At 34.6% G+C, this 22562-nt stretch overlaps 4 protein-coding genes, 1 long non-coding RNA gene and 1 other non-coding gene across 6 annotated transcripts; 4 read left to right on the forward strand and 2 right to left on the reverse strand.

The window, feature by feature from the left end:
* Positions 1-361: 361 nt before the first annotated feature.
* LOC123881619 (autophagy-related protein 101-like) lies at positions 362-5037 on the forward strand. Its single transcript, XM_045930341.1, has 7 exons — positions 362-614; positions 694-730; positions 839-924; positions 1062-1157; positions 1586-1748; positions 1879-2044; positions 4499-5037. The coding sequence occupies exons 1-7, from the start codon at positions 582-584 to the stop codon at positions 4572-4574; spliced, it is 657 nt and encodes a 218-aa protein (XP_045786297.1). The 5' UTR covers positions 362-581; the 3' UTR covers positions 4575-5037.
* Positions 5038-6697: 1660 nt separating this feature from the next.
* On the forward strand, positions 6698-9210 carry LOC123881621 (salicylic acid-binding protein 2-like). Its single transcript, XM_045930343.1, has 3 exons — positions 6698-7192; positions 8223-8348; positions 8534-9210. The coding sequence occupies exons 1-3, from the start codon at positions 6815-6817 to the stop codon at positions 8816-8818; spliced, it is 789 nt and encodes a 262-aa protein (XP_045786299.1). The 5' UTR covers positions 6698-6814; the 3' UTR covers positions 8819-9210.
* Positions 9211-9266: 56 nt separating this feature from the next.
* On the forward strand, positions 9267-12311 carry LOC123881622 (salicylic acid-binding protein 2-like). Its single transcript, XM_045930344.1, has 3 exons — positions 9267-10718; positions 11561-11686; positions 11871-12311. The coding sequence occupies exons 1-3, from the start codon at positions 10341-10343 to the stop codon at positions 12153-12155; spliced, it is 789 nt and encodes a 262-aa protein (XP_045786300.1). The 5' UTR covers positions 9267-10340; the 3' UTR covers positions 12156-12311.
* A 3075-nt stretch (positions 12312-15386) lies between these two features.
* LOC123881620 lies at positions 15387-20605 on the reverse strand. The gene has a single exon (XM_045930342.1). It carries the CDS (start codon positions 20323-20325, stop codon positions 17623-17625), a length of 2703 nt encoding a protein of 900 aa, XP_045786298.1. The 5' UTR covers positions 20326-20605; the 3' UTR covers positions 15387-17622.
* LOC123881623 lies at positions 15387-22291 on the reverse strand. Its single transcript, XR_006799546.1, has 2 exons — positions 21686-22291; positions 15387-15917 (listed from the first exon to the last, which is right to left on the reverse strand). It is a non-coding gene; the product is annotated as an uncharacterized LOC123881623 (long non-coding RNA).
* On the forward strand, positions 19706-19812 carry LOC123882507. The gene has a single exon (XR_006799837.1). It is a non-coding gene; the product is annotated as a small nucleolar RNA R71 (small nucleolar RNA).
* Positions 22292-22562: the final 271 nt, after the last annotated feature.

Raw genomic sequence — 22562 nt, forward strand, 5'->3', positions numbered from 1 at the left:
TATTAACCAGATACATTACTTTTTGAATAAATCTAAAAAGTGATTTTTTGATTTATAGCGACCGGAGAGAGTATATTTTGAATTTAATGTTATAATAGTAATTATTTATTCTTTCTGTCAACAAAAAAAAAATATAGTAATTATTTATTCAATTAACTATCCATAAAAATTGATGTACCAAAAAAAAAAAAAACTATCCATAAAATTAAAATCACATTAAGTCTTGGATAGACACAAGCCTAAATAAAATGTATTTAGACACACATACATAAAATCAAAAAATTAAAAGAAAAATTATATAGTCACATCAATCAATATCATTTTAATTATTTTTTATTTAATTTATTTTACTTGTGTGAGTGTCCTCAACACCTATCATTTATATTTGTGCCTATACTAGAATTTCCCTTAAAATCATCTCCCTCTTCTGTACTCCCTCTGATCGCAATTGCCACTTCCTTACGCTTGCAAGTTAACTCATCCAATTCAACTACTTCACACGCTATTCTCCTTCTTCTCCGATTCACGTAATCGGAGAAGTTTCATCCATTTCACAATCTAGGGTTTCATTTCATCCAATTATGAACTGTGAAGTTTGCCAGCTCAAAGAACTCGTAAACCTTTTTCTCTCTCAATCTTCTACTATTCGCTTCTCACATTCTTAATCAATTTTCAATTGTTTCTATTTTGCAGGAACTCGAACACTTTGAGATACGTGAAGTTCTGCGATGTAATTTTCACAACTGATTGGAATAATCTTATCACTGTTGTTGTTTGATTTTGAAAATTTTCGAATTGAATGAAGATTAATTGATTATTTTGAGTAACGGTTTTGTAGGTATATTACACACCATCATTTTTCATCGTGCGTTAGGTCTTGTTCGTCCAAAAGATGTAGACTTGGAACTCTTTGATGTTACTTATGTATGTTTTCAGTTTCAATTTTTGTTGCTATCATAATCATGTATTCATTGTTCGTATAGAAAATACTGTCGAATTATGCTTATTTTTTACAGTAACATTTCAATTTGAATTTCCAGTTTTTTTTTTTTATTGTGTAGGTTCAATGTGGAGAGGTGGAGGTTGAAAAGAAAATAGAAGAGAAAATTGAGCAGTTTATTTGTTGGGTGGAGAAGCATCCGAACAAAAAGAGTCAGGTTAGTTATTTGCTTGTGGATTTTACTCTCGGGAGTTATTGCGTCAAACGTAGTTAGGGTTGAAGATTAGTGTCAGTTCTAGGTTGAAGATAAGATGACAATTTTGCTCAAGTAAATGAAAATAAAAAGAGGTTTCTTAGACCGTGCTCTATTTTCGTCTAAATATGTTGTTCTAGACTTTAAGATTAAAAGGGGTAATGCAGTTCTGTTTTCCAAATGGCTTTATTGAAAGGAGTGGAGCATCCTGTTATTGGTTTTGTTCATTGTTCAAACGAATTTGCTTCTGCTTGAAATTTGTTTCAATTTGATGTTATGTATTTAGATATACTCTTTTTGAAATGTTAATGTGAAATAAGAGCTTCAGTGGCATGGAAGTTGATTTAATTGTAATCAAGTTTTCTTATAAGGCTCTCAATTTGATGATGCAGATATGCTTATCTTTCTATGAGGTTAAAAACAAACAGGCATCTTGGTTTAGTAACAAGATTGAACGCCTGTATTGGGAGCAATGGTATATTAATCTGAATGTAGCCCAGCATCTGAAATCACATTCTAGCAAACCTCATCGTTCTAAATTTGTTGATCCAGGAGGTGCAGTTGCTTCTGTGTTCGATAAACTAAATTTCATTCGTATTTCACTCCTACGATGCAATTAATTCCTTCTGGCGCCCTCACCCTTTATTTGTTTATTTGTCTCTTTTGCCATGTTTTTCATGAGTAGAGGGAGCATTAGAGGATAGAAATGCTCGCAGTGCAGCACTTGAAGTATCGCTTCGTGAGGTTTTATTTCAAATAATTAAATTTGTCAACGAGAAGAAGGATCATGTTCCACCAATACCAAATCTCGAGGGTGCTATTTCATTTCCCTATGAAATTACAATACCTAGGTGAGTCGGTGTATACTTTGTCTAATCATATCTGTTGTGATTGTGCATCTCATATATTTTCTTCATATTTTGATATATCTGGTTCTGAATAACTGTTCTGCTTTGTTAGATGCTGATTGTAGTGATGATGTGCAGTCTTTAAAGGTGAAATTTGAATATAAAATCATATAAGTTTTATAATTTTGGTATCTCTTGATCCATCTTTGAGAAAAGATCTGACATAGGATTCAAGATGGATGAATAAATTGCTTGTGGTCATGATTTGAACCATCAAACATAAAGGAGAACTGTATGCCATTAAAAATAAAATAAAGCAGAACTGTACAGAACTATTAGGTTGGCAATCATAAATTGTAGTTTTATAGTTAATTTTTGCCACTCGAGTGCAGACCAAATGAAAAGTGTATTGTATATGGAAATGCTAAGGTGGTTTGGTGAACTTACAAGAAAATAGTATTAGTTTTCGGAATAAATGTATACCAGGAAATTATAGGAGCACTTATTGAGTAGAAGATGTGAAAAGTTACCTTGTGAGGTTCAGTCATGTTAGCAATCCAATAAGACAGAAAGGGGTAGAAAATGACCTCATACCTCAAAAAAATAAAGTAGAGAAACTATTTGGAAAGACTTTGCTGGAACCAAATGAAATTGAAGCAGAGTTGGAACCAAATGAGTTTTATAAGTAACCAAATGAGTTGTGATTTGTGAATATCCTATGTTTAGTGGTTGATGAAGTTGCATGGAAGTTGGTGATCAATTCTATTTTGATGGAAAGTGTTAATGAGCTTGATAAGTTTTAAATGATTTTATGTTGATAGAAAATTAGAAATTAGTTTTGGATAAAAGTAGTGCTGACATATTTTGTACTTTATATTGCCGATATTCTGTTTCTCATGGCTTGTATCTAAATTTGATAGTAGAGTTTTTGGATGATACGCATTACACTGAAGAAGATTCCCTCTCCATTATTATTGGTTTCATTGTTTTTTCTGATCCTTCTGTGAGGAACTATAGCACTTATTTTGTCATGTGAGGAATTCCCTCTCCACATTTAGTGACTTGTTTTTTCCTGATAGATATTAGATGTAGTGAAGTAGGGCATTTCATCATTTAAACAATGCAAGTCTTATGCTTGCACAACGCTGTGATCCCATTAGCATATTTTTGTGAAATACTAAATTATCTCATCCAAGTTTTGTGTTTGGGGAAATAAATATCCAGATTGTGTTTTAATTCATAAAGCCATAGCTTTGGAAGATAGAAATGTTTATAAATCTGCATATTGTTTGGTGTTGGGTACTTGGTAATCTGCCTAAAGAGCATGTTTTATGTATTGTTTTAGTTGCTTTATTTAGAATGCATATCTACTCACTCCCGTGGCTTTTCCAACCTCTATTTTTCAGTCCCTTGGCTCTTTTATATTTTATATATGGTTTAATTGTATTTTCAGTCCCTCTAGTTTAGACTTTGCCCAATTTTGACTCCTCAACATTTTTTCAAGCCAATTAAGTCCGTCTATTCTCAAAATCAATGACAGGCAATTTCCTTCTTTCTAAAATCCCTAAATTTTCGTTTTCTATTCCAATATTTGAATGTTTTTAATAGATTCTGGATATGAAATAACCGAAGTTTAGAAATTTAGTGGAAAATTGATAAAATTTGAAGGATTTTGTCGGATGATTAGTGTTCCAAAACAGAATTGTTTTTGGAGTTTTTTTTATTGCCAAATTTTGTTTTTTATTGAAAATTCGAGTTTTCTTGGTTGGGGAGTTTTGTCTAGAAGAAGACTTAAAATGATTCATTCAATTCAATTTGTGACCCACTAAAAAAATTTAAGGGACCAAAATCACATATTGGTTGTAATAGAGGGACTAAATATACTATTAAGCCTTTACATTTTCGACTCATTGGGGAGGGATTTTCCCATCCTTCACAGACTCGTAGTATGATAGGTATTCCGGATCATAGTCTTCCAGACCTTCACTCTTACCTATTCTGTTGTCTCATATTTACTCATAGCTATTGCTGACATCTTGAGTCACCGCAAAAGATTCCGTAAATCAACCAGTTGGATGTGCTTATGAGGGTCTGTACAAAACAACAGTATGATATCTGCCCTGGTTCATGGGACTTGCTGGGCTGTAGTACCAGTAAGGGTCAAGTGATCTCTGTTTTGTTTAGCGATCTCTGGCACAATAAATAAATAAATTTTTTTGGAAAAGAGGGTCATAATCAAAAAGTAACTTATTATTTTGGACATTACATTCTCAATTTTTCATCTTGGCATTGTCTGGTAAGTATAAACAGCAATTGTCTCATAAAGCCAAGATTATGAGGATATCTGTATTGGATGAAGATTTCTAACCTTGCGATCTTGCATGATGAGTTTTAGTTTCATGTACTTCTCTTTAATTTTGCTAAAGCTACCAACTTAACACTGTTGTTTTTGACCAGTTCATCAGATTCTGCTTTTGGGATGGACATGATCAAGAGAATGCTCCAGACTGGGCATCCAACAATGCTAAGTTGATCTTCAGAATTATAGAGTAGCTTATGAGATTAAATGGATTATTGTTCATATGTTGGAGCTGGAAATCTCGTGATAAAGAAAGCTACTATGGAAAGCAAGGTTCAATCTTTCTGTAAATAAAGAAGAATCTAAAAGACCTAAAAGAACCGTTTGTCTTTTCAAATACTTCCTTATTTCTAAATCTCATTTTCATAATATTGTATTTATTTCTTTCATATTCTCTCCATAGCTCAGAGTTCTGTTGAAGGTATCTCCAATGTCATGTGTGACCCAGATCACATACTGTCACAAATTGCGTCAATATGACGATGAGTCTGGCTACTATAACAAAAGATGAACACTTGCATATCTGTATTTTCCAGTTCAGTGGTTCTGCTTGTTCCTAATCATTTACTTTATCTAATATATATATTTTGCTTGAGTTTGTAAACCCCACTTGCATAATTCTATGCAATTTTTTCAAGAATCTCCATATCAGCTTCTCAAGAAGCTTGCCTAATTTACATGTTTCGGTGAAACACTTTATAATTGTCTGATTTGCCTAATATCAACCTTTAATTTTTATTTTATCAATAATTGATATTATTCACTTTATCGTAGTTAATTGCTCATTTTAGCTTTTAGAAAGCTTGTCCACAATAGAAGGTAGTAAATAGAGGGATGCACTTCATGTCTCATTTTATCTACTTCATGCCTTTTTTTTCCAAAAAAATTGATATTTCGGAACGTACATTCGGAAATGACTTTTTTTATTCAATTTTTTTTATATATTTCGGAAGTTACAATCCGAAATTAGTTAATTTTGGAACGTAACTAATTTTAGAACGTACGTTTTGAAATATATTTTTTTTCAATTTTTTTTTATATATTTCAGAAGTTACAATTCAAAATTACCCAAACTATCTTGGATCCAAAAAATAGGGGCATTTTTGGATTTTGATGATAAATCATTTCCATTTTCCCTACCTCGTTTGTTTTGATGATAAATCCCATTCTCCTGCCTACCTCAGTACCTGTGCTTAATTGTACGATATCGATATATGCAAAATGATATTAATTAGGATATTAGATGTTTTCTCATACCAAATTGTATTGATATGTGCCAAATATCATTGGAATACATGGAAGGTATTAATTAAAAATTGTATATAAAAAGTTATTTTTTAGAGTCAATGAATTTCTCCTCATTATAATATAATATTTATTTGTATTACGTGTCAAAATTTACGTTCTAGTGAATGGGGTCTTAGTCCTACGGTCATACACCAATTAGCCAAAAGATAGACAAATCTCTAACTTTTGTGCTTTCCTTATCTACAGTATAGTACTGGTGGGAAGCAATAACAAGCAGGAATGCAGCATCCAGCAATTAAACCACAACAAAACAAAAACATAAACCAATTCCTTCACCAGCACATTATACTCTCTTCGGTTTTTTTACGAGAGACAGTTCACCTGTTTAAATTTATTGAATAATTAATGTATTAATTAAGTCTATATTATAAATTAGATATATTAATTATTTAATAAATTTTAAAAAGTGAAATGTCTCTTATAAAATGATTTGGAAGGAATAAATAAGAAACATTTTGTCTCTTGTACATAGTGCTTGTGATGGAGCCGGGGTTGGTAAAAGCTCAAGTCACCCTAATAATATTCAAGTTGCATTGTTAGACTTTTCAAATAACATGAAAAATTTCTCTTTTTATTTTCCCCTTTTTGCCCTCTTAACACACTTCTAACTTAATCGTTGTTCCAAATCTACTTTTTAAATCAATATAAATGTATGTTTGGTTTCAACTCTGAAGCGGTCAGAATTGATTCAAGAGGTGTAAAATTGATTTTGACATGTTTGTTTTGTCAAAAATAGAATTAATTTTTTTTAAGAATTGATTCTACCTTAAACTATAAATTGTAGCTTTTGAAACTAGAATTAATTCTTACACTTAAATCTATTGGTCAACTCACTTTTATATGAATGTATTCAAACATAAATCCATTTACCTTCTGCTCAATTTTAGTCAAAATCAATTTTAAAGAATCAATTCATTCAAAATAAAATCTTCTCACCGCAAAACCAAACATATAGCAAGACTTTTAACTGAAATTTTACAGATCAGTGCATTTAAACCATCTCCAATAAGGAATAACTTTCCTTGCTTTTATAAATGTCTATATATAAAGGTATGATGGAGAAGCAATATTAAGCAAAAATACAGCAATTAACCACAACAAACATTATGAGTACAGAAAAATTAATAGATAGAAAACATTATGTTCTTGTACATGGTGCATGCCATGGAGCTTGGTGTTGGTACAAGGTCAAACCACTCTTAGAATCTGCTGGTCACCTTGTCACAGTACTTGATCTTGCAGCTTCTGGAACCAACTTGAACAAAATTGAAGATGTTAATACAGTTTCAGAATACTCTGAACCTTTGTTGCAGCTAATGGCAACAATTCCCCCAAATGAAAAGGTGATTCTTGTTGGTCATAGCCTTGGAGGACTTAACATAGCTCTTGCAATGGAAAAATTTCCAGAAAAGGTAGCAGTTGGTGTTTTCTTAACAGCTTTTGCTCCTGACATTGAACACAATGCATCTTATGTAATGGAAAAGGTTTGTTTTCTGAGCCTTGAAAATATTTTCTAAAGTTTCACCACAATGATTCACAAATATAATTTCTATAAGTTCCTTCACCACTTCTTCCTGAAAATTGTCTTGGTGAAAATTATCTTCACTTACAAACAAATCTTCAGATCATCCCTTTCCAATTTAAGACTTTTTTTTTTATAAGACGAAGAACATCCTGACATCAGAGATATAGACACAAAATAGAAGTCCCTAGAAATTGGCAAATGAACCGACTATCAACTAAGAAACGATCCACGTACCCACTACTCCCTACATCAAGCAGGGAGCAATGATAGCTTTTTGTTGGGGAGTCCGGGGGAGGTTGGGAGAAACAATGGGTCAATGCTCCATGACCACACAAGAGAGGGAGACGCCACATCCCAACCCAAAACCTTAAGATGTTAGGTTAACGGGTCACCTCTCTTATAAATCCAATATTTTTCCCACACATAGTCGATGTGGGATTTAAACACTCACACTTGAAACCCAACATTCTCCCCCAAGTGTGAATTCCCTCACATACTATAGTTGATCCAAACCCGGATCCCCTCCTGCTCCCCCACCAAGCCGAACTTAGGCTCTAATACCACTGTTGGGGAGTCCGGGGGAGCTCGGGAGAAACAATGGGGCAATGCTCCAGGACCACACAAGAGAGGGAGATGCCACATCCCAACCCAAAACCTTAAGGTGTTAGGTTAATGGGTCACCTCTCTTGTAAATCCAACATTCTTTTCACACATAGTCGATGTGTGACTTAAACACTCACACTTGAAACCCAACGCTTCATTCTAAATAGTCCAAAATCAAGGAGTGATTCAGATAGATTGACCCGGCACAATAGAGGCAAAATGGGATCTGTCTCTTATCAAGTCTTGTTGAGAATCTAAAATAGCCCAGAACCATTCAAAAGCTATTATCCTCACCATCAAGTCTTGTTGAGAATCCAATGTCAAACTCTTAATAACCATTATCTTCACCATTAATAATTATTTAACTTTTTTATAATCTTTTACAGTATATTGAGAGTACCCCGGCGGCTGAATGGGTGGACACTGAATTTTTCCAGAGTGGAAACAAAACATCAATGTTCTTTGGCCCCAAATTTTTGTCCAACAAGCTCTATCAACAGTCCTCCATTGAGGTAACTACACGTTACTAAAATTTACTCTTAAAATAATGCATTTGCAATATGTCACGTTTAATTTCACTTGAAGTTAATCAATAATTGAAGTTTTGCAATAGTAAAACTAAAATAATTGTAGCTCCTCTTTTATCGGTTTCTGCTCATTTTGTACTTCGTTTTGTACAATTATTGGGATTTGGCAGGATCTTGAGTTGGCCAAGACTTTATTGAGGCCAGGGTCCCTCTTTATGGAAGACTTGATTCAGCAAAAGAACTTATTCACCAAACAGGGTTATGGGTCAGTTCCACATGGTTTTATTGTTTGCGATGATGACATTGCAATTCCATTGAAATTTCAACATTGGATGATCCAAAATGCTGGGATTAATGATGTACTTGAGATCAAAGGCGCAGATCATATGGCTATGCTTTGCAAGCCACAACAACTATGTGATTCACTCAATCACATAGCTAACCAATGTATCTAGGACACCAGTTAAAAAACCTAATATAGTAATATAGTTATTAATTATCTTTTTTAGTATCCTTAATGAGTACTCCGGAAACACTAGTTAGCATAACCCTAATTAATACACATGAAGTCATGAAGTGAGCGCTTTAGCTTTGGTGTTCAAATGATAGGGAATATAATGCTAGCAATACATTTGTAATGAATGAATATACTCCATGCTAGAGAATAAAATAGCTTAAGATGCATTAAATAATTTTAGGTGATTAATCATGCTTTTTAGGATCTATAAGAGTTCAATTAGATAAGTCATTGGTTAGTTTGTTATGCTTAACCAATGCTATAAATAAAGGCATGGGTGAATGTAATGATCAAGTAAGATGAATAAAAGAAGTTAATTTGTTAGCTTAATTAGTTTAGTTTGTTAGTCTCTTTATCTCTTCCAATTTATGAACAACTAAAAAGTTGTTCTTAACAACATTATTTAGTACCAAATTTATGAGATTTATACAATTTGATGTGATTCATGAATTTCAACTAACAAGTAATAAAGTGTGGGATTTTTTTTTTGTTACATGAGAGAAGTATAAAATGTGGGATAAAAAGTGTATGAATTAGGTGTTAGATCTTGAATTAGGTGTTATAGCCAAGAAAATAAACCAATCTCTAATTTTCTGCTTTCATTATCTACGGTACAAATATAGTAGTGGGGAAGCAAGAATGCAGCATCAAAAATAACGGACACATAAACCATCACGAGCACGGAAAGTTTTATAGATAAGAAACATTTTGTTGTTGCACATGCTACTTTCACCGTTGTTGCCACTGCGCACTCAACAAGACACACTGCCTGACCACCTTTGTGAGGGTAATCATCACCTTACAAGCTGATTTTGTAAGGTTGAGTTAGGCCCAATACTTAATTCTAAGATGGTATCAGAGTCTCATCCACAATCCGTTAGGCCGTCTGTTATCAAGTTCTGATCGAGCCATCCACCATTTATATCCGCGCCCCAAGCCCAACAGTGTTGGGCGCGAGGGGGTGTGCTAAAAAGTATCACATTGGTTGCCCACACTTATAAATACATATTCAGGTCATCCCACAACCGATTTGGAACTTCTTAAGAATAAAAACACCATCGGCTCTGATACCACGGTTGGTTCACGAGGGGACAGCCAGGGGATCATTCACATTGGGCTCAGAACAATCCTACAAATGAGTTGGGCACCACATCTTAACCCAAAACCTTAAGGTGTTAGGTTTATGAATCATCTCACTAATAAAGTGTTCAACCTCCACTTTTCTAAGCAATGTAAAACTTAATTCACTTCACACTTCCCACAACACCTCGTCCCTAACTGCCCAAAAGACTTTAACTCAAATTTGACACACCAACGCAAATAGTCTACAATTAGCCAAGATCAACCGATCTTTTTTGACTTTCCTTGCTTTTATAAATGTCTATATATAGAGAGTAATGATGGAGAAGCAATATTAAGAAACAATACAGCAACTAACCACCACAACAACAACAAACATTATGAGTACTGAAAAACTAATAGATAGGAAACATTATGTTCTTGTACATGGTGTATGCCATGGTGCTTGGTGTTGGTACAAGGTCAAGCCGCGGTTAGAATCTGCTGGTCACCTTGTCACAGTACTTGATCTTGCAGCTTCTGGAACTAACTTGAAGAAAATTGAAGATGTTAATACAATTTCAGAATACTCTGAACCTTTGTTGCAGCTAATGGCCACAATTCCACCAAATGAAAAGGTGATTCTTGTTGGTCATAGCCTTGGAGGACTTAACATAGCTCTTGCAATGGAACAGTTTCCAGAAAAGGTAGCAGTTGGTGTTTTCTTAACAGCTGTTGCTCCTGATATTGATCACAATGCATCTCATGTATTGGAAAAGGTTTGTTTTCTAAGCCTTGACAATTTTTCTTAAGTTTCATTAAAAAACCTTACAAATATAATATAATTTAATTTCTATATGTTCCTTCTCCACTTCTTAGATTAAGAGAATATCTAAGTTTAGAGAGAATTGCAAATTTTACTGAGGAACTTATTGTGAAATACTCCCCGCGATTTTATGTAAAATGTTATTTGAACAATCAATTTTCAAATAAAAATACGACAACCTATGTATTCATACCATTTTTATTTTTTTTTTTAATACTTTTTGTACGTTTCGAGAACCGTGCATAAAGAGAGGTCAAGTCGAAATTGGTAAAAATATAAGAACTCTTTTGATCGCTCCACGTATGCCAATACATATTTTTTATTACGAATATCGTTAATTCTCTATTAGTACAAATTATAGAAATTTGATATTTTAAAAATATACATCGAAACAAATCAAACAATATCTTATATGATAATATTTACATTTATATACTTTTTTATAAAATACGGTCAAAACAAGACATATAAATAATGCTTTTAATCAAAGAAAATGTTATAAAATGAGAAGGAGGGAGTATTAGTATACTCTATTTTTAAGTATCAATAATTAATGTTTTAGTCTGAATACATATAACTTCTTTTACTTTGTGCCTCAATCTTAAATGTCAAGAAATATGAAATTGATCGAGTCCTAGAACTTTGAATTGGACTTATTTGAATTTTATAAAATTGATTTATAAGATAAAACAATTCTTCACCTATAAATATATTTTCAGATCATTTCTATTGAGAAACTCTTGACAATAATTATCTTTACCATTAATCATATTTATTTTTTATAAACTTCAACAGTTTATTGAGAGTATCCCCGCGGCTGAATGGTTGGACACTGAAAATTTCCAGAGTGGAAGCAAAAAATCTTTGTTGTTTGGTCCCAAATTCTTGTCCAATAAGCTCTATCAACAATCCTCCACTGAGGTAACTACATGATACTTTTTTTTTTCTTTTTCGGTCAAGTAGCTCTATCTACTCTTAAGGTGAATAGGTAGGATGACCTGGATTAAAATATTAAATTGTTACCTAAAATTAAAAGTAGAAAATAATTTTACCAAAATAAAATGATGATACTGATATAAAAAACAAAAAAAATTGGATTTGGCAGGATCTTGAATTGGCCAAGACTTTATTGAGGCCAGGGTCCCTCTTTATTGAAGACTTGATTCAGCAAAAGAACTTATTCTCCAAACAGGGTTATGGCTCAGTTCCACGTGCTTTTGTTGTTTGCAAAGATGACCTTGGAATTCCATTGAAATTTCAACACTGGATGATCCAAAATGCTGGAATTAATGATGTACTTGAGATCAAAGGCGCAGATCATATGGCTATGCTTTGCAAGCCACAACAACTATATGATTCTCTCAATCAGATATCTACTAAATACACATGAAGTCATGAAGTGGTTTTAGGTTTATGTGTTTGAATTATAGGAATAGAATAATGCTGAGTTTACTTTCTCTAATACAAAATTTGTATGAGATCTACACAATTTTGTGTGACTCAAATAAATTTTAACTAGTAATAATGTGTTAAAAAGTTTGGAAAATTGTTTTTTTTCGCTCCCCATGTTCCTTTTAAACCCCCCAAAAATCCCAAAATAACCTTGAATTTGGGGGGTTTATGAAGCTATGGATCCTAGGATCCGAAATATATTATGTGTGGTTCGTGGGATCCGAAACAAGCCAATTATAGATGGAACACGTTTTTTTTGGGGGGGGGGGGGGGGGGGGGGGGGGGGGGGGGGGGGGGGGGGCGAAAATTGTGCTTATACGTTGGTTTGGAGTCTACAATCCAAAACCAATTATGTTCGGATTCTGCGAACCGAAATGGTCACGAAAATCACAAGTTTGGATCCTGTGAACCGAAATGGTCATGAAAATCACAGGTTTGGATCCTGCGAACCGAAATGGTCACTAAAATTACAGCTTTGGAGTGTACAGTCCAAAATCAAGTTTTCTGCATAAATTTTTTTATAGTTTTGCAGGCCAACATTATGCATGTTCGGAATTTGCTCTTTTGCACTAAATTAAAAGTGAAAAATAACCATTGTCATTACATACGATAACTTCAAACATAATCAAATAAATCACAACTTCAAACTCTAAAACGTAAATTACAACTTCAAACTTAAAAACAATTCAAGCAAAATGAGTTCGTCTTCATTTGGCTTCATCTTCATTTGTCTCTCACAACTACAGGATCATCTTCATTTGTTTCCATCTTCATGTTACCTTTTTCATTCTTCATGAGTTTGTCAAACTCAACCATCCGATCCATAAATGTATCCTCCCAAGTCTCAGCCTCTGGCGCCCTATGATTTTTCCATTCCTTACAAGTTAGAGGCAGTGGACACCCAACCTTCAATTTAACATACACAAAATGGTTTGGAACCATACCAACACACATAATGCGTGCAAATGGATCCAACGGTGGACGACCACGCAGTGGAAAATAGGTTTCACAATAACCAATCTTGTGTTTAGTTAATAAAATTACAACGCGGTTGTAGGCCGTTGCAAGGATATGCCCCATATCTGATTTCACAATCACCATAGTATAAATCCAACTTTTATAGCCTCTTTTTTGCACCATTCGATCATCTCATCTTGGACCTTATACTTTTCACACTTAGAAAAATAATTGACAGTGTTAACCAAAATATTTGTGGGTTCAACTACATTAGGTTGTGCAATGTCGGGTTCATCGATGTTTGGTTTCATTTCAAACGGAGGTTCGGCCATCACAAACCCTACCTATCACAATAAATTTCAAAATTTTAAAAAGTTGTCCAGTTTGGCATGTGGGATCCGAAATGGGTTCGGATTGTATGAGCCAAACGCAACTGCGATCATAAAACCATGAAAATTGAAAAAATTAACGGTTTAAAGTGCTTATTACCTCTTGTATGACTTTGATTGAGTATTGCGCCCCTCTTTGAGTGAATAAACGTTGCTTTCAAGTCCCTGATACGCCAAAAAAATTGCCCTAGCTCCAAAGCTCCCAATTGAGTGTCCAAGTGGTTATGAAAGTGCAACTTCTGAAATATAGGCTATATAGACTCTATTCGGATCCTACACACCGAATATGAGCGTTTCCGGTTGGTAGAATCCGAAATGATGCAAAATTTTAAAAATCAAAGCATTTCGGATTGTACAGTCCAAAATCAAGTTTTCCTGGGCAAATCATCAACGATGTACAAGTCAGGCATAGCTAGCCAATGGCTTGTTTAAACTGGTTTCGGATTGTATGGTCCATATCAAACAAGTTTCGGCTTCCATACTCCAAAACCGTTAAAAATAAGGACGTTCGGATTGTACAGTCCAAACCCAGGTTTTCCTGGGCAAAACATCACGTACAAGGCAGGCATAACTAGCTAATTGCTTGTTTAAACTTGATCGTGTGACGCGACAATGACCGCAAGTATACAGTCGTGTCGTGTAGTTTTAAAAGATATCGAACCCAAAGGACCAATAATCGACCTACCGTATTCTAGTGTTGCTTTGTAAATCTAAGGCTAATGATTAAAAGGGTTTTGAATAATTAAAATAAGAAAAATAAATATTTTTTAGATTTTTTTTATATGTAAATAAAATATTGCTAGGACGTGCTATTAGTTGCTTCAGAGGGTTCAATACTTAGTTCGCGCTAGACAAAATTACTACCACATCTAATTGTCGTATTTTAATAAAATCGATGCTCCAGGCGAAAGCCGTTCTCACTTCCAGCTCTCACAACTCTCATCATGAAATTAATAAAATACTTTACAAAGTAGTTGCATTACTTCTAGATTTTAGTGGTGTAAACAATTAAATTTTCGAAACTATATTGTTTTAAAAATACAATTCAGATAGTATTATAAATTATAAAGGTGGTGCTTAACTCTCGTCCTCACACCCGCTAATAAAATACTCTTTGAAAAACAATATAATTTAATTAACTCTAATCCCAACTCTCGTTGCGAATTAGATTTAATGTTCAGTTTTTACTATCTAGTAGAAATCTCACGCTCTCGCTCTATTGATTTTTACTTTAATTAATTCTCACTCTCGTGACGAATTATAATCAACGCTTAATTAAAAACTGCTTAAGAAAATAAAACCGTTGCCAGTTTTCAAGAATTATATTTGATTTAAAAACACTAATCTCAGCTCTCGCAAATCTTGACTAGCGTTATACTTAGATAAAATAAATGCTCAGCTCTCACACACTCACTTACCTATATAAGTACCTTTGAAAATCAATATAAAACTCATTAATCCTAAATAGCTCTCGCGGACTTTAGAACTAACGGTCAGTTTTAACTATCCGACCCTAAACCTCAACTCTCGTCAATGTTGGTTTATTGCCTTTAAAATAATCCTCACTCTCGTGACGAATTATTTGATAACGTATTTATTTAAAACTGATGGTTGAAAACTATTAAGCGCAAATTAACTACCGAACCCCTATTAGCTACTAACTACACATCCTGGCAACGCTAAATTTAGCTAGACATAACTAAAAATAAAGACATAAAAATAAAATAAGCAAATAAATAAATAGACATAAAAATAAAAGCAGAAATTAAAAGCATAAAATAAAAGCAATAAAATAAAGACAAGAAATAAATAAGACCATAAAATAAAATAAGAACCTGAATTAAAAAGTAATCTCGAGTACAGATTCCGACAGCATAACGGTAGGAAATAAAAATATTAAACTAAGAGAAGAAATCAAGAATTAAATCTTAGTCTCAATTCTCTTCCTCAACTGTTACCAGTTGGTTTTGTGTTTAAAGTGTAAGAAAGGACACATATTTAGAGGGTAATACAAGTGGTGCAGAATTTGTTTTGGCCGATGTGGGACTAAACAAATGTGGCGAGATTTGAAATTTATGCATGCTGAAAACGCCACATGCATTTGTTTGGTGAGCAGCATATGGTGTGATCATAAATGGATGGACATTCTTTCTTTCTCAGCAAGTTGGTAGAAAGGCATTTAGCCTTGGTGACGCACGCCATGTCCCTTATGATGGACGCCATGGCTTTGTGGAGGAATGAAGTGTTGGGCTGCATGCGTGTGGCCTTGTGCTGCACGTGTGTGGCACTTTTTGTCTATTTTTGCTCCTTTTTAGTTCGTTTTTGCTCCTTTCTTCAACTCGTACACTTTTTATCTGTTTATTTAAAATACGAGAAATAAGTAACTATTTATATAATAAAACTTCGGAATCGAAATAAAAACATATAAAATATAATAGTAAATTAACTAAATAAATAGCATATTTTTAGGTGTATCAAACTCCCCTAAACTTGAACCATTGCTTGTCCTCAAGCAATTTAGCTTGCATATAGAAAACATTTGAAATGCGAAGCAACTCACACACACAGACATAGAGAAAAATAACATCACAAGTACTCATACGTGGTCAGAAATTCAAATCGGCTAAGATTAATTAGTTAGGTTCTTTACACAATCAAGAAGGGTATTTCAACGACACACAAAGTTCTCCCACTTATACATACCGAATTTGGATCATGCCATTGTACTAAAATCTAGATCTTCTCCTTTGTTTCATCCTTTTTCATTCTAGACAGTCACATTAAGACCCTTTATCTATGTCACACACATGGTAAGAAAGCCGGTTAGCGTCTTTGTTCATCTTTTTCAACTTGCAAATAGCTTGATGATACAAATTTTTGTATTAGCAATCATATAAATATATTTTTTTTTCTAAGGTTTAACCGTATTACCACAGTATGACCTTATATATTTTTTCTTTAAGGTTTAACCGTATTACCACAGTATGACCTTAAAAATTTGCTTAGATGATTCGCTTATATTCATCGACAAACTTACTTAATGTGTGACTTTATAAATGGTGTCCGACTGGATAGATAAACTACTAAAGGATTCCACAAATTTAAATCAAGAGATTTTGGCACAATGGTTATTCAAATTGATATCTATACTAGGGAGACTTCTGGGTGTTGGAAAAATACCGATTTTGTTGTAAAATTCCCTAATTTCCTTAACTTAGCCTCTCGTCTTTTCTTAACCTATATACTTTCTAAGTGAGCTATTATCCAAAGTCTTTGGAAAAAAATTTTAATTTGGCTCAAGAAAAGGAAAAATTTAAAATTTACCCAAAAATAGTGCTTTTATTTTATTTGCGAAAAGGGAAATTGTACTAAAAATAAAATAACTGAGAAATAAAGTAAGGATGGTAGAATACTCCCCTAAACTTAAATCCAACTGTGTCCTCACTGTTGAGACTCAAGTGTAGCTTTGGAGCACAAAACCTGGTGGAGAGATCATGAGGGAGGATGTTGATAATTTTGGAAATTGTTGAACTGAAGCCTCAAACCGCCTAGCTCTTGTATGACATTGTCGAGCTGTTGTTGACGGTGCTCTTCGGAGCTCTCCCACCTATGATAATAGCCCTGCATCTCATGTTGGTTTTGAAGAATTTCGTCTTGCTGGGCTTGCATGAATTTCATTCGTTCCATCATCTCCTCTTGTTGTTGATGCATGGCATAGAATAATCCATCGCGCTCTTGATTTAGTGCGTTTTGGGCGCGTATCTCATGGAGTACATCATCGATGGAGCTTTGCCTTGATGAGGAGGAACTACCTGCAAAAGTGTTAGAAAAATGTGTAGTGTGTGCAGGTGGAACAATGCTTGCGCCCCCACCAGCGGCAACATTTGGAGAAATGTGCGTGGGAGCGCTATTAGTCACAGGATCATCAGAGATAGTCATAAAAAAAAATCAAAAATAAAAGAAAGCAAAAATTAAACAAGAATTAAAGAAAACTCATGGGTTGCCTCCCATGCAGCGCTTTGTTTAACGTCGGTTAGCTCGACTTTTTAGCCCTATAGGTCAACATGGTTCCTCCTCTAGACTCACATCTTTTAAATTATGCTCAATATTCTTGGGTCTCCATTTGAAAATGTCAGACCATTTCATAGGTCTTCTCTTCTTTTTTTCTTTCTTTTTCTTAGAGACACCCGGGGGTATTTTATTTTGAGCGATGTTATTTTCTGGGTGGTCTTTTAATATGTCGGGAGGTATTTTCTTAGAAACGGGACCTTTTAATTTATTCGGAGCCACAGGGGTTCCTTTTTGGAGTCTTGATGGAGTTTTTAGTTTTAAAGTTGGTTTAACATGGCTAGGTTTAGGAACTTGTGTAATCTCTAAACATTTAGCTAGGTCGTCATCACCATTTTTATGAGTTGGAGGGGTGGAAGTTTTTAAAATTTCAGAATGTTTAGTTTGATCCTTCTCACTCTCTTTTCTACATTCTTGGATGACGTCTACCATGTAACAACTATCGTCTATAGCTGGTGCTTTCATGAGTTGCGTTAAAATAAATTCGACTTTTTCTTCACCTACTACAAACGTCAGCTTTCCTTCCTTTACATCTATTACGGCTCCGGCAGTTGCTAAGAATGGCCTTCCTAAAATGATAGGTGTATTGGAATCTTCCCTTATGTCCATGACTATAAAATCGGTAGGGATATAGAATTGACCTACACGTACTGGCACGTTTTCTAGTATACCTAAGGGGTATTTGACAGAACGGTCAGCGAATTGTATTGACATTTTAGTTGGTCTCAATTCTCCTAAATTAAGTTTTTCGCATATGGACATAGGCATTAAGCTGATACTGGCTCCTAAATCGCATAGGGCCCTATCTATTACATAGTTTCCAATTACACAGGGTATGGAAAAACTTTCTGGGTCTTTTAGCTTAGGAGGCATATTATTTTGAAGTATGGAGCTACACTCGGCAGTAAGCATAACGGTTTCTTCTTCCTCGATCTTTTTCTTATTAGTTAAGATATCTTTAAGAAATTTAGCGTACGAGGGCATTCGTGTGATAGCTTCCGTAAAAGGTATTGTGATGTTTAGTTTTTGTAGAAGCTCTACAAATTTCTTAAACTGCCCTACGTTTTTGGATTGTACTAATCTTTGAGGATACGGGATGGGTGGTTTATATGGTGGGGGAGGAACGTAAGGTTTCTCTTTCTCTTGGGTTTCCTCTCCACTATCCTCCTTTTCTTTTGGTTCACTCTCCTTCTCGGTTGTCTTATCAGAATTGGGTTGCATGGCAGGATTTTTAGTTCTAGGATCAGCCGGTCCATCGTATTGTGTCCCACTTTGTAATATAACAGCATTCACATGTCCCCTAGGGTTTGGCTGAGGCTGGCCAGGAAATATGCCTGCAGGAGCAGAGGTAGATGCTTGTTGTTGTGCCACTTGTGCGATTTGTGTTTCTAACATCTTATTGTGAGTGGTTAAGACATCTAGCCTGCTTGTTAATTGCTTAATTTGCTCATTAGTGTGTATGTTTTGATTTAGGACTTCCTTGTTAGTTTGAGTTTGTATGGCTATGAAGTTCTCCATCATCAATTCAAGGTTTGACTTCATAGGAGCATTTTGAGCAGGTTTTTGGAATCCTGGTGGCGAAGGAGTAGGTGCTTGGCCAGGTGCATATAAAGCGTTGTTGCTATTGTACGAAAGGTACGGGTGATTTCTTTGGTTTTGGTTGTAAGAGTTCCCTTGAGTGTAATTCACTTGGTCGTTGGGAGCTTCGGTTAGAAGTCGACATTCAGCGATTGTATGACCCTGAGCTCCGCACAACTCACAATTTTGTATTGTTGCAGCCACGGTGGCTTTGGGTGCGTTGGTTAGACTCTCTATCTTTTGAGTTAAGGCATCTAACTTGGCGTTGATGTGGTCCATGTTACTGATTTCGTACATTCCACCTTTCGTTTGAGGTTTCTCTACTGTTGTTCTCTCGTTTCCCCACTGATAATGGTTCTGAGCCATGCTCTCGATAAGCTGATAGGCTTGGTTGTATGGTTTATCCATAAGTGCGCCACCAGCTGCGGCGTCTATTGTCATTCTTGTATTATACAAGAGACCATTGTAAAAGGTGTGGATAATTAGCCAATTTTCGAGCCCATGATGAGGACATATCCTAATCATTTCTTTATATCTTTCCCATGCTTCGAAGAGAGATTCGTTGTCTCTTTGTCTAAATCCATTGATTTGGGCTCTTAGCATAGCAGTTTTGCTAGGCGGGAAATATCTTGCTAAAAAGACTTTCTTCAACTCATCCCATGTTGCGACTGAGTTGGATGGTAGGGACTGGAGCCAGGCTCTAGCTTTATCCCTTAATGAGAATGGGAATAAACGAAGTCTTATAGCTTCGGGACTGACACCATTTGCCTTCACGGTATCCGCGTATTGCAAGAATATGGACAAATGTAAATTAGGGTCGTCCGTGGGGTTTCCGGAGAATTGGTTTTGTTGTACGGCCGACAACAATGAAGGTTTAAGCTCAAAGTTATTTGCTTCAATAGCGGGGGCAGCGATGCTATTGTGAGGTTCAGCTTGCGAAGGAATAGCGTATGACTTAAGTGGACGGTTTTGCGGTCCTTCAGCCATATCTGGTTCGTTAACTATATCAGGAAGAGGAATCTCTAATTGATTTTCTAAATTTTTACGTCTTAAAAGACGTTCGGGTTCGCTAACTAGTTGCACCAATCTTTCGCCTCTAGAGCGAGTGCTTGGCATGCAACAAACGAACTAATCGGGGTAAAATAAAAATAAAATAAAATTGCCTTAGTCTCTACGGTGTAACACTGGAGTTACGATATCGACTAAATTGGTCCCCGGCAACGGCGCCAAAAACTTGGTCGTGTGACGCGACAATGACCGCAAGTATACAGTCGTGTCGTGTAGTTTTAAAAGATATCGAACCCAAAGGACCAATAATCGACCTACCGTATTCTAGTGTTGCTTTGTAAATCTAAGGCTAATGATTAAAAGGGTTTTGAATAATTAAAATAAGAAAAATAAATATTTTTTAGATTTTTTTTATATGTAAATAAAATATTGCTAGGACGTGCTATTAGTTGCTTCAGAGGGTTCAATACTTAGTTCGCGCTAGACAAAATTACTACCACATCTAATTGTCGTATTTTAATAAAATCGATGCTCCAGGCGAAAGCCGTTCTCACTTCCAGCTCTCACAACTCTCATCATGAAATTAATAAAATACTTTACAAAGTAGTTGCATTACTTCTAGATTTTAGTGGTGTAAACAATTAAATTTTCGAAACTATATTGTTTTAAAAATACAATTCAGATAGTATTATAAATTATAAAGGTGGTGCTTAACTCTCGTCCTCACACCCGCTAATAAAATACTCTTTGAAAAACAATATAATTTAATTAACTCTAATCCCAACTCTCGTTGCGAATTAGATTTAATGTTCAGTTTTTACTATCTAGTAGAAATCTCACGCTCTCGCTCTATTGATTTTTACTTTAATTAATTCTCACTCTCGTGACGAATTATAATCAACGCTTAATTAAAAACTGCTTAAGAAAATAAAACCGTTGCCAGTTTTCAAGAATTATATTTGATTTAAAAACACTAACCTCAGCTCTCGCAAATCTTGACTAGCGTTATACTTAGATAAAATAAATGCTCAGCTCTCACACACTCACTTACCTATATAAGTACCTTTGAAAATCAATATAAAACTCATTAATCCTAAATAGCTCTCGCGGACTTTAGAACTAACGGTCAGTTTTAACTATCCGACCCTAAACCTCAACTCTCGTCAATGTTGGTTTATTGCCTTTAAAATAATCCTCACTCTCGTGACGAATTATTTGATAACGTATTTATTTAAAACTGGTGGTTGAAAACTATTAAGCGCGAATTAACTACCGAACCCCTATTAGCTACTAACTACACATCCTGGCAACGCTAAATTTAGCTAGACATAACTAAAAATAAAGACATAAAAATAAAATAAGCAAATAAATAAATAGACATAAAAATAAAAGCAGAAATTAAAAGCATAAAATAAAAGCAATAAAATAAAGACAAGAAATAAATAAGACCATAAAATAAAATAAGAACCTGAATTAAAAAGTAATCTCGAGTACAGATTTCGACAGCATAACGGTAGGAAATAAAAATATTAAACTAAGAGAAGAAATCAAGAATTAAATCTTAGTCTCAATTCTCTTCCTCAACTGTTACCAGTTGGTTTTGTGTTTAAAGTGTAAGAAAGGACACATATTTATAGGGTAATACAAGTGGTGCAGAATTTGTTTTGGCCGATGTGGGACTAAACAAATGTGGCGAGATTTGAAATTTATGCATGCTGAAAACGCCACATGCATTTGTTTGGTGAGCAGCATATGGTGTGATCATAAATGGATGGACATTCTTTCTTTCTCAGCAAGTTGGTAGAAAGGCATTTAGCCTTGGTGACGCACGCCATGTCCCTTATGATGGACGCCATGGCTTTGTGGAGGAATGAAGTGTTGGGCTGCATGCGTGTGGCCTTGTGCTGCACGTGTGTGGCACTTTTTGTCTATTTTTGCTCCTTTTTAGTTTGTTTTCGCTCCTTTCTTCAACTCGTACACTTTTTATCTGTTTATTTAAAATACGAGAAATAAGTAACTATTTATATAATAAAACTTCGGAATCGAAATAAAAACATATAAAATATAATAGTAAATTAACTAAATAAATAGCATATTTTTAGGTGTATCAAAACTGATTTCGGATTGTATGGACCATAACAAACAAATTTCGGATTCTAGAGTCCAAACGCATTTATAGGGTCAAAATGGTCACTTTAGGAGGCCTTGGAGGAAACAATGGGGAAAAAAAAGCAATTTTCAAAAGTTTGTTGCATGTATATATACATCTTTAAGCAAATATGTGATTTAATAGTCTGAAACCGGGTTTGGGCTTCGGCACTCTTTTGTACCAAAAATAAAAATAT

The sequence above is a fragment of the Trifolium pratense genome, linkage group LG4, assembly GCF_020283565.1.
Source record: "Trifolium pratense cultivar HEN17-A07 linkage group LG4, ARS_RC_1.1, whole genome shotgun sequence".
Taxonomy (NCBI): Eukaryota; Viridiplantae; Streptophyta; class Magnoliopsida; order Fabales; family Fabaceae; genus Trifolium; species Trifolium pratense.